The sequence below is a fragment of the Nannobrachium achirus genome (genome assembly GCF_963921795.1).
Source record: "Nannobrachium achirus genome assembly, chromosome: 23".
In the NCBI taxonomy this organism is placed as follows: Eukaryota; Metazoa; Chordata; class Actinopteri; order Myctophiformes; family Myctophidae; genus Nannobrachium; species Nannobrachium achirus.
In genome coordinates, this window is record NC_137830.1 from 7914351 (window position 1) to 7927424 (window position 13074).

At 42.6% G+C, this 13074-nt stretch overlaps 1 protein-coding gene across 1 annotated transcript; it reads right to left on the reverse strand.

The window, feature by feature from the left end:
- Window positions 1-1200: 1200 nt before the first annotated feature.
- Window positions 1201-5950, reverse strand: LOC308308524 (uncharacterized protein; the record flags this gene model as incomplete). Its single annotated transcript, XM_080753935.1, has 5 exons — window positions 5894-5950; window positions 4504-4808; window positions 2884-3660; window positions 1535-1788; window positions 1201-1494 (listed from the first exon to the last, which is right to left on the reverse strand). Exons 2-5 carry the CDS (start codon window positions 4760-4762, stop codon window positions 1201-1203), a joined length of 1584 nt encoding a protein of 527 aa, XP_080610061.1. The 5' UTR covers window positions 4763-4808; window positions 5894-5950.
- Between the last annotated feature and the right edge of the window lie 7124 nt (window positions 5951-13074).

The following is a 13074-nucleotide window of genomic DNA, read 5'->3' on the forward strand; positions in this document are numbered from 1 at the left end:
TCGACTAAAACCTTATGATATCGAGTCTACTAGTAGACTAAAAGTAAAACATTTCACGTGACTAAAATATCACTGAAACTAAAGACTATGACTAAAAGTAAACCAAAGTTTCCTGTAAAAATCAACACTGATTCACATGCTTGTTGTTCCTGAACTCAGTTATTTAGAATTAGAATTTAGTTCAGTTTTATTTGAACAGCAAAAGCTTTACAATTATAATGGTTGTATTTCCAACTAAACAGAACAGTTAAAACAAATGTACAAACCAAAAATAACTTAAAAACGATAAACTAGTTGAAAAGAAAGAGTCGGCACAGCTCGTCAGCCACTATTCACATAATTTATTTAAATAACCAATGTTTCGACTTTAACAGTCTCCCTCAGGGTAAACTAAACTAAAAAACATCCATATGCACCGGACCTGTCAGGAGCAAACATTGGAATATTTGCATAATTTTAATGTTATAAGAATTGAGAACAATATCTAGCAAAATGTGTTTTAAATAACATAAAACAAGTATTATATTACATTTCACTTTCAAAACGTGCACTGGGTGATCGGGGGTTTTACCAGCAGCGAGGGCGACTACCCTGACATGAATTCAAGGCTTCATGGGGGTGTGCAACTGACAGAAAATAAGTAATTTTTTGGGTGAGCTACTCCTTTAAATTACCAATAATAAGAGTACTCACTAAGCGGGAATGTCCCATTTCAAGTTTTCAAACTGTATAAGAATCATTCCAAAATCATTTGAAAATCGCAGCTCTACTATTTTCAAATTGCCAAAAGTATTCACCTGTTTCCGCCAGAACTTACTGTAGCATTATTTGCGGGACACTTCCGGTTAATAGCAGACAACAGACATACAAGCTCACGTCGCGTCGCAGTTGCAGCCGCTGTGAGCTTGTAGATCACACTCGGCTGCGGCACCGCAAGCTGTCTGCTCCTTCTGCGCAATGCACGAAAAACAAAAATGTATAATAGAGAAATGTCAACCTTCTGAGATCAGAGTTACTTGAAGTCCAGTGGGAAGGTTACGTATGATTTGTGGTGCTATGGGTGCAAAAGCATCTGCAATGCTTTTTTTACACAATATAAACATTTTCTGAGATTGATCTGTAATGGCTGATTTCTTTTTTTTTGTGTGGCACCAGTAAACCCCCACGGCCACGGCTATGCCCTCTAGCCGTATTACAGCGCTACTTCTTTTTACAGTTAGCTTTCCGCAGGTGCCTTCTCAGATCGCACGACTCCACAAAGCCGCTGCCGCACACGACGCACTGGAATGGCCTCTTGTCGCTGTGACCCAGCATGTGTCTCTTCAGGTACTTCCGTGCGGTGAAGGCTCCGGGGCAGAGCGTACAAGCGAAGGGTCTCTCCCCGCTGTGCGTCCTAATGTGCACCGTGAGGAAGACCTTGCGGACGAAGCCTTTCCCGCAAAGCTCGCAGGAATACGGCCTCTCGCCCGTGTGCGTCCTGGTGTGCAGCATGAGCTCCCCGGACGTGAGGAAGGCTTTCCCGCACTGCGCGCACAAGTGGTTCCTCTCCCCGCTGTGCGTGAGCACGTGCCTCCGGTGAGACTGGCGCGTGAACGTCTTGCCGCAGACGTGGCACGCGACGCGGCGCGGCCCGTCCTTGCCGTGGGCGGCGCGCACGTGAGCCTGCAGCGCGGCGGGGAGCCAGAAGCCGCGGCCGCAGCGCTCGCAGACGTAGGGCTGGCCTCCCGCCGCCACGCGAGCATGAAGGAGGTCGAGGTGTGTGTCGGCGGCGGCGAGGCGTCCCGACACCTGGAAAGACATTACATGGAAAAGTATAAGATAAAAAAAGGACGCTTGTTTTCTTTCTGTTTTTTGTTTAACTCAATTTTTATCCCACAGTTTTTATAACCCAGTACCCAAGTGTAATCCTGGGCGCTACTCTCCGTCTGCCAACCTGGGGAGAGCAACAAGCCGAGAGCAACAAACTGAGCTCATGCTTCCTTCGATATATTGATAATTCCTTCGACAAAATAAAAAATAGACTAAAATGTAAGGGAAGGACTAGTGGAACTAAGAAGCAAGTTGGTTTGGCGGCGCTTGGGTGTTGTACTGAAAATAGTAGATCTACAAGCTCACAACAGGTCACGCTGCGACACTTTGAGCTTGTAGATTGGCTATTTTCAGCACAAAACCTTTTTTTGCATGGAAGCACAGAGTTATAACCTCCATCTTTACCAACGATCAGGGAACATACTGGAGATAAATATTCTGTGACTACTTGAAAAGATGAGGAAAAACAAAAAATCACTGGCGGGGGTGAACTATTTATTCATTTAATCTGGCAGTAAGTTAATTCTAAATTAAATGGTCATGTTATGAAGTCATGTAAAGCATACTGTACATGATATTGAACTTTGGAAGCCATCGTTTTCTATAACGCAATGTCCTGCTGCCTCCTGCGTTATGTGACATTTAGAGAACACAGGACCCAGGACCGTTGAGCCATTTCCAACGAGTGTTTCTAAACTCCAATTCTTAGAAAAAAACTGCAAACAGAATGTCTTCACAGAAAGTAGCTCATAACATGTCTACGTGGATCTTTATGAAACAGACACTTTGCAGATAGAAAGAGGATAATTCAATCTTCCCAAAGAGCCGCAATATTGGTGGGATTAACATCGTTTAACACTATCAGATACAGTACTTTTCTGTTTGGATGCCAAATGTTGGTGTTGCAACTCTAGATTCAACATATTTAATAAATTCTAAAGTTGTAATTTGCGGCTAAATGTAAACAAGCCATTGTATTTTCTTGGTTTTAAACTAAACCAAGATAGGACTATGGCGTGTTTACATTGGGGTCCTTTGTACTCAATTCACTGACAAATGTAATGTTTTACTCACCTGAGTTCTCGGCGTCGACCACCGCAGCATCATCGGTGGCGTACTCCTCTCTCTCACCGTCGACGTTATTAAGCAGCGACGGCCGAGCGACGGACGGCTTCTTCTTCTTGTCTCCGAGTATGACGTCCAGCTGCTCGTAAAACTGGGAACCGTCGATCCGTCCCGCCACCGCTGCCCTGCTTTTGTCGCCGCCGGCGTCTTTTATCTTTCTATACGTGTTCTTCAGATCCTTGACTTTCCTCTGGCACTGCCGCCAGGACCTGGTGAAGCCCTGTTCCGCCATGCCGCGAGATATGTCTTCGTACAACGACTTTTTCAATTTGCTCCTCCTGCCTTTTCCAAGAAGCGTGTCCTGCATGGAGGCGTCCTCCCACAGCGACAGGAGACACTGAACCTCTCCGTCTTTCCACTTCTTGAAGAGGCTGCTGCTCCACGTTTCTTCTTCTGTAAAACTCCCGGCCATAGAGCTGCTATCCTTTTGTTTACTTTCGACGACAGCCCTGCGCGCAATTCTCGCGCTCGGCGAGCGGTCGGGTCTCGCTGCGAGTGCCGTTTCGGGTGGGGACTCCCTCTCCCCCGGGTGTTCCGCCCAGGTGGGCGGGGTTTTGAGGTTAGGCGTGTGAAGGAGATCGCTGTGTTTGTCGGCCGCCGCGGTGAGCGGCTCTCTGGGGCCATGCTCCTGTATGACGTGTTGCAGAAGACCGTCTTCTTGGCTGTGAGAGAAGGCGCACAGACAGCACGGGTACAGCGGCCCCGGTGGGGGGAGGCAACCGACATCTGGAAAGACATTACACGGAAACAATCGACCGGTGATCGAAACGGGCGATTATCAACCTCGATATTATATATATTTTTTAAATATAGCACTCTGGCTCTGGCTGAGCTCCACCCTCCCCTCACGGTCAAAAACATCCCTCTAAGCAATGAATGTCAACATAAACACTGGAACAGAACTAAAATACAGCCAGGGGATGTGTCTTTCTGCAAGAAAACACCCCAGCACAACAATAGTGACTGATAAAGGCCTATAAAAAGCTAATATATATAGTCTTAAAGTATAGTTTCCCTTTTATTACTTGCGCCAGCAGAGCGTGCAAGTTCTGCTTTCGGCTGCGTATGTAGGTAGGTAGGTAGGTAGCCGTGTGTGTTTTAAGCCCGTAGCCCAATCAGGGACCAGCTATTCTGGCTAAATCATCATTAACAGCCAATGAGGGACCAGCATTCCTGGTGATCGATGTCACTGGCATCACTCATGGCGCGCTCTGCAGACTCACAAGTAGGCCTACTTTTGCACAAAAGCGGCAAGTTGGCACCTCGACAGAGTGCAGTTCTAGTTTAAGTTGTACTGATTTAGTTGATTAGTTATTATTATTTAATTAATTTCATTATTATGTATATTTTTTTTACAGGGAAATTATATATTTTAATGAATAAATACATTTTAATCGGCTCATAATATCGGTACATTTGTACTGTACACTCTTCGAGTTACAGATCCACGAGGGTCCATTTGGTTCCTAACCATCTATCATTTCTGGAACTCCCTCAAGGACCGCTGGGGGGTCCCCGGACCCCACTTAGATATAATACCAATGGTATAAAGGGCTATGTTTTACTCACCTGTGTTCTCGCTGGGGATCACCGCCGCATCATCGGTGGCGTCATCATCTCTCTCACTGTCGTCGTTATTAAGCGGCGACGGCTTCTTCTCGTCTCCGAGTATGACGTCCAGCAGCTCGTAGAACTGGTAACCGTCGATTCGTCCCGGCGCTGCTGCCCCTCTCTTGTTGCCGTCTTTTATCTTTCTATACGTGTTCTTCAGATCCTTGACTTTCCTCTGACACTGCTGCCAGGACCTGGTGAAGCCCTGTTCCGCCATGCCGCGAGATATGTCTTCATACAGCGCCCTCTTCAGGTGGTTCTTCCTGCATATAGGCCAGTCACAATGATTACATGATCATCTAATGGTGATTATTTTTGTCATAATCGTTGAAAGATTTTCATATTTTTTTCCACTTATGGGCAGTCTCCATATTTTCAAACGAGGTATTACTATTCACAGTGGCGTAAAGTAACTAAAGCCCCTTTTCGACTGTAGCTTTAGCACCACACCACACTACACCACACCACACCACACCGCACAGCATAAAAATATCTACATTTTCCATTACACAAAATTACCCCTATCGGTAAGAAACAAATTGACCCTTTTAACTGTGATTATAATACAATATAAATTTGTATTACAACTATCCTAAATTATAATACACCATAATGGATTATAACCGTGATTATAATGTAAAGTATTAGTGTATTACTATGATAATTATAATACATTATAATAGATTATGATAGTGGTTATTATAACACAATAGAATCTATTATCATGTATTACAAATATATCCAGACCTACTCTAGATTGGATACTTTTTAGTACCACGTTTAGTACCGCTTTCACACCACTCTACCCAGGTCCTTGTGGTGGAAAACCTGGCACAAGTGGGCGGTGTGGTGTGGAGTTGGGCCAGTGGAAAAGGGGCTTAAGTAGAGTTACTGTACTTCAAGGCCCGCTGACACGCCCCGAAATGATACTAGTATGATACAGTAGGTCACGTGGGCTCTCTGAAAACGGTCTAAAACAGTCTGAAACTCATGTCACAGTATCTGCCCCTCGCCCCCCAACAACAGCTGACCAGTACGCAGTCTAAGTACAGTCAATTAATTTGATTGGCTTCTAATTGCACATTCTCACAATGACATCATAAACATATTAACTCATATTTTAAGATTACCTTTTAAAGTGACAGTACCCCTTTAGGTGACCGTACCTAAGTACAACTGTGAGGTACTATGTATACTTTACTTGAGTATTTCCAATACTTTTACTTCTACTTTTAAGTTTCAAGAAAATGTGCTTTTACACAATAGGCCTATTCTTGTTTTGTATCTGTATATTCCTAACAGTGTTTTTATTTGTCATGTAAAATGTTAATAATGGTGACAGCCCTACCTGTATATTGCTATCAGAGTGTGCTGTACAGAGGGCTCCCCCCACAGCGCTAGGAGACTCTCCACCTCCGTCTCTCCACTTCTTGAAGCGGCCGACGCTGCTGCTGCTGCTGCTGCTGCTCATCATGTCTGCTTCTGTGAAACTCTCTGCTTCCATGGAGCAGCTCATCTGAGACTGTTTGTTTTGTTTACCTTTTAACAACACCCCGTGTGCGATCCTCGCGCTCTGTGATGACGTCAGAGAGGCAGCAGTCAGATACTTAAAGTGTGGTTCCTGTGGAAATAAGCCTCGGCTTTCTAGGATCTCCTTTTAGTTGACCTTGTACCAGTGATTTGTACTGTCATGAAACTGTACTTTTTTCTATTGCAAACTTCTAATAAATTCTTCAATCAATCAAAAAGTCGCGCTGCAAGTGACGTTTTGGGCAGGGAGTATCTATTCTGCATCTAGCTTGAGGCAAGACAAATTCAGACTAGTGAACATTTTTAACAAAAATCTTTGTTTCTGGGGGTCCCTGGAACAAACTATTTTGAGATGGGGGTCCGCGGCAAAATACAAGGACACCCAATTTGATATGTATTTGGCCGCGGACCCCCATCTCAAAATAGTTTGTTCCAGGGACCCCCAGAAGCAAGTAGCCTATTTGAGTTCAAAATATTCACTCTGAATGTGGGTCTTGCCTTATGCTAGATGCAGAATAGATACACGCCTCCCTCTTTCCCAGGTGTTTCGCCCAGGTGGGCGGGGTTTTGAGGTTAGGTTTAGGCTAAAAAGGAACTTCTGGGAACTCAGTTAGGTTTAGGCATGCATAACATAAGATGGGTCCTTCATTTATGACACTTTACAACACATTTAAAACTCAATACTGTCCTTATAATGTACAGTCATTGCTTTAGGCTGTGATTGTTAATAATATTTACATTAATCTGTTCGTTTTCATTTCTGTTTAAGTTAGGGTTTATAATATTCAATACATTGAAATTATATTCTGTATTTACTTTGCATATTTCTTATGTTTCCCCTTATGTTTTACTAATTTTATTTTCCATTCCATCTCCCTTTGAGAACAGTGAGAAAGCACTCATGCGTTATAATCAAGAGAATATCTACTTTGTTATTGACTTTTCCCTGTCCCTGCAACACACTCTCGCTGAATCTAGCACCAGTAAGACTCCCTAATCGGGAGATAAAGGACTGTCACGTTGCATACACAAACTTTAGAAGGCAATGGTTGCCAATCAGGAGGGAATATGGGAAATGGGACAGATCCATGTTGATGACATGACTGTTGAGATACTGTGAACCGCTTTGCGTGATTTTAGGCCAAAATCGGTGTGTTTTGCAAGAATCGGCCTCATGGTGGCGCTAGAAGAGGGCCATGTGAGAAATCAGGGCTGGAGGTTGTGATTTGCCATCCGAGGAGTGTGTGTGCAACGTTTGGCATCGATAGAGCCAACAACAGTGGCAGAGATAAGGGTAGTGTGACATGACGGACAGACGGACGGACAGCCGGTGGAGCTTTACATAGTAACTTGCAAACTGACGGTCGCAACCAGTAAACACAGGATGTGGGCGAGCTTTCTGTCAGATGCCTGCACCCACTTAGGAGACCATTTGCCTCTATAGTGGCTCCAATTGAGAACATGCACATGATGTATGCTATATTAAAGATCTTTGCTTTCAGTAAATGTGCTGCTTTTTTACCTCACAGCACCCCCAGAACAACAGAAAATGAATGGCTTGGCTATGGCAACAGATTTGTTAATGTACAGAAAAAAATCTGTGCTCTATATTTAGCTGTAACATATTTATATGTGTTGTTCGTGGTGATGTGAAGTTTATTCAGTTCAACACTGATAAATAAAAAGATAAATGGACAGCGCCACACCATTGGCTTCTTCTACAGACCGTAAATTAAGCCTTTTTCAGCGCCATGTTTCTTAGAAATTAACACGGAAATGAATCAAATGAATACTATTGGCTGGAAGGCGGGTCTTCACTCCGTGGAAGTTGGAACCAGTAAAAATCCTAGAAACAGAGACTACTTTATCAAAGAAAAATTACTTAAGACTTTAAACTAGCGAATGAAAACAAAGTGTTAAAGAAAAGTTCGCCAAATCCTCATAGACGTAGTAATAGTGACATCTATTGGGCCATTAACAGGAACAGCAACTTCACCTAGAACCCTGTAGTGGCTTCTTTTACAGCGAACGAAACTTGCCCCTTGTTTCATGGTCCAGTTTTATACACATGAAATCACTCTGGTTGAAGGCACACACTCACTGTTTATTTTACACATACAGGATATGATGGTTGAAGAAGACCAAACATTCAGCATCATTTGCAACGGCTGAACATCTAGTGCGTGTGCGTGCATGCGTGCACGTGTGCCAGACCTGCCAACCCATACGCATTTTGCGTAGTAAGCACGCATTTTAAGGCTCTGTACGCAGGTACGATATTTCCCCTCATTGCTACGCAACTTAATCGGGGGATGGGCGCGGCGTGGTATAACAACACATTCTGCAGCAGCAAACGAGGTGAAGATTTTTGCAACCTGCCGTGTAGTTCCTCCCAGGCACCACTTGAATGGTGTGTGAATGGGGCGCATATGGCGCTGGGGAGCACTAGAACAGAAGATATGCTCGTTTTTTTCGGCAGAAGAAGAATTGAACCGGATGCCATGAGTTTGTTTTGGGTTTTCAGCGCGGTGCAGCATGTACAGTTACGCTACTCATCATAGAGTTATAATAAGAAGCTACTCATCTCATAGCTATCGCCGCCCGGTTTGTACAACGGCGATATTAATACGATTAATTTATAAAGAAGATAAACGGAGAATGGCCGTGTTGTGCGAGTCGTCGGTGTCGCCCCTACAATGCTGCCGTGCAACGAGTAGTAGTCTGACTAACAGGTAATATATTAAGATAACACTCAGGGTTTTAATCAAGTGAATCAATAATATTATACTATTAAACTGCGGTCGCCCCCGCGACAGCTTGTTGTGTATGAAGCCTGTGTTATACTTCGTCATACGACGGTGTTGCACGTGAGCGAAGTCGGGAAATGTCAAAACTTGTGACCATGTACAATGAACTGTAGCATACATTGACCATGATTAGGCTTTAGAGTAAAGATCCAAAAGAATGAAAATAAAATACTGGGCTCCCTGTTCCACTATCTTTAAATGAGTATGAATGAAGGAATTAGGGGGACTATGTGTATTGTCAAAAACATTAAAGGTGAACAAGTTATTTATCACCTGTGAATATATGAAGACATTAATGGTTTGTTAACAATGAGTAGCCTGTATTAGTGCAGCTGTTAAGCTCATTATATGGAAGGTATTGTGCATTTTATGACAGAAGCATGAAACTTTCTACAGTGTTTCTATATACTATGAAGTTTGTTTTCAGACGTGGAAGCACTTCTGAATTGACCTCTGCGGCCCCCGAAATCCAAGATGTCCGACTGTCCGTCCAAAATAGTGTTTTTACCTTTATAACTCCAAATGCATTGATTTTAAGACCCATAAATGTATTAAAGTTGAATATAAAATCAGGCATTGCGGACAATTTGGTACCAGGTACGTGTCTGTATCCATTTCAGTTCTTGAGATACAGCATATAGGTACACCTGAGTCTGTAAACGTACCTATATGTTGTATCTCAAAAACTGTAATAGATACAGACACATACTCGGTACCAAAATATCCGCAATGCCCAACTTTATATTCAACTATAATATGTTTATGGGTCTTAAAACCAATGCTTTTGGAGTTATAAAGGAAAAAACACTTTTTTGAACGGACCTCTTGGATTTCGGGGGCCGCCATCTTTGATTTTCACCTGGCTCGGCTTCTTAATTCAAAGAGTGGCCTCCAAAGATGATGTGTACCAATTTTCACGCTTTTATCACAGAGTGAACGATTGCTCTTATTATTTCCTGTACTATGAGGCAAGACTCCTGATCAAGATCTAATTCTTCATTGTCAGTTTCTTCATTGTCAAATTAGTTTTTGTACCAAGCTGCACAGGCACATCCATATGCTCCACTTCAGTAAAGCCCTCTTTTATGACAGAGACAACACAATGCCCTATACTGCACTGGTTTACACTTGCCTGTAAGTGGAAACCACTGCACAAACTGTTCCAAGCATCTGGCCTGAAGAGGTTCTTAAGTTTAAAGCTGGGGGCCAACCTGCCTTCTACCATGTGCCAGCCACAATTCATTGGTGAGGGCTTTGGATACCCTTGATTTGCTGTTGATTTGGGGTCATAGAGTGTGCATACAAACTGCCAATGAGATAGTAGCTGTACTTGGTACTTCATCCTCACCAAAGTTATGGAGAAGTTGAGGGCTGGAACAATTTCCAGGCTCTCTTTTTTCCTATAGTGAACTGGTAGTGAGAGCACTCTGCACTGGGGTTGAGGACGTTTTTGGAGAGGCTGTCGTGGAAGTCTTTCGTGGAAGTCTTTATTCTTTATTACCAGTTGGTTACCAACAAATTAAGTGATAATTATCTCGCCAGACTGCAGCATTTCCAAGGTCCTTCAGTGTATCTTCTGAATCAACATCACCAGTTGTAAGAGACACTAGATCATAAACATTCTCCTATTGGAAGATGTGATCTTTTGATTCTTGGTGTCTTCATCATCATGTGTCAGTCCAAAACATGATCTGGTATCCTCTGCCAAGGTTGCACAAACACCTTCATTGTAGGTGATGGACCAACGGTTTATAATGTGTCTCATGTCTGTGATCATAAGCAGCAAACAAGGGCATCATGCTCTTGAAATAATATTCACCATTACTCTTGCCAGCATCAACTATTATTAGCTTTGCTACCTGCATTTCCATTACATTACCACATTAGCAGTACATTTACATATGCAACTTTGCTCAACATTATTGCAGCAAATTTAAAATAAATGGTCAGTACTGATTTGTCAGAATACAACCAGGAGGTGTTATCTTAGGTCAAGTCAATATCAGCTTTGGCCCCCTGACAACCAGGTATGACTGCACACACAGAATCAGCCATATCCTCCATCACACCCAAAGACAATTATATTCATTATCACTTTTGCCAGCATCAACTAATATTTGCTTTGCTACTTGCATTTTCATTTCACTACCACATTAGCAGTAATACGTTTGGAATTTCACAAACCCCTCACCAATGAATTGTGGCTGGCACATGGTAGAAGGCAGGTTGGTCCCCCAGAACCTTAACTTAAGAACCTCTTCAGGCCAGATGCTTGGAACAGTTTGTGCAGTGGTTTCCACTTACAGGCAAGTGTAAACCAGTGCAGTATAGGGCATTGTCTCTGTCATAAAAGAGGGCTTTACTGAAGTGGAGCATATGGATGTGCCTGTGCAGCTTGGTACAAAAAACAAATTTGACAATGAAGAAACTGCCTCATAGTACAGGAAATAATAAGAGCAATCGTTCACTCGGTGATACAAGCGTGAAAATTGGTACACATCATCTTTGGAGGCCACTCTTTGAATTAAGAAGCCGAGCCATGTGAAAATCAAAGATGGCGGCCCCCGAAATCCAAGATGTCCGTCCAAAAAAGTGTTTTCTCCTTTATAACTCCAAAAACATAGGTTTTAAGACCCATAAACATATTATAGTTGAATATAAAGTTGGGCATTGCGGATATTTTGGTACCAAGTATGTGTCTGTATCTATTACAGTTTTTGAGATACATCATATAGGTACGTTTACAGACTCAGGTGTACCTATATGCTGTATCTCAAGAACTGAAATGGATACAGACACGTACCTGGTACCAAATTGTCCGCAATGCCTGATTTTATATTCAACTTTAATACATTTATTGGTCTTAAAATCAATGCATTTGGAGTTATAAAGGTAAAAACACTTTTTTGGACGGACATCTTGGATTTCGGGGGCCGCAGAGGTCAATTCAGAAGTGCTTCCACGTCTGAAAACAAACTTCATAGTATATAGAAACACTGTAGAAAGTTTCATGCTTCTGTCATAAAATGCACAATTGGTTTGGTTAACAGCCCCACTAATCCTCTATGAATGAATATACAGACTAGACGGTATTTGATCTATACACAATGTAGGCCTATTTTAATGAATGCAATAGAAACCTACATGAGTTGAATACTTTCAACTTCATGCAAATCATGCACAGAAAGGTGGTTTTATTTAGGCTGCTCAATTAACAATGTTTAACAAAGACACAGGTAAATATTTAAAGGTAAATAGCCTACCTGACAATGTAAAGCTATTTTGCTATTTGAATAACATGATTATGTTGATGTATGTTCATTCATTAAGTCACTGGTGAGACTGTTTTGCTAGTCTATTGTTAACTAACTCTGAGCAAGTGCAGTTAATATATTTTATTAAGGATTTGTCAACAATATTGCCAAAGCAACATTACTGTATTGCCTGGTAATACTAGCCTACTTTTTCTCCAGACCAAATGGCATTTTTATTTAAAAGGTTGATCTTGCCTCCTCCTATTAGTGTAAGTCAAGACATGCAATGTGCTACATTTCTAGTGTGAAATTTTGTTAACATAACTGTAAAGGTCCCACCCAAAAAGGCGCGTGGAACCCCCCAAAATATACACTGTTTTGTGCGGGAAAACCACAAAATTTGCACCGCGGGCGCTGCGCGGGCCCGCGCATGAGTACTCAAAAAAATTTGCCAGGGTTGGCAGGTCTGGTGTGCATGTAAGTGCGCGTGCAGTCATGTCTGCAGCATGAGTGCTTGGAGCTGGGTGACTAATCTGGCAGCCGGTTGGCTGATGGGGTAGTGATGTAACAACCTCTCCTTGAGACACGCCCCCTTCACATAGTACCTGAAAAACATCGAGAAAGAAGATGAAGAGACACTTTATTGTCCGTTATATCGGCCTTCTCTTTTACACACCATTATATGTTCTTATTTTGACCATAACACCCAATTACTGAACGTCAAGTCTCAAACTCAAGTGTACAAATTGAACCAAATGGACTCGTAAGGGTCCATTAATTTGGTTCCATTCTACAAGTTCCTTCTAAATCAGTGATTCTCAAACCTTTTCATGCCAAGGCAAGGACCCCCAAAATGATATGTATTTTCACGATTTTGTAACCCATTTTCCACTCAGTGCCAATTGCCTAAGCTGTAATCCTGGGCTCTGCTCTCCCTC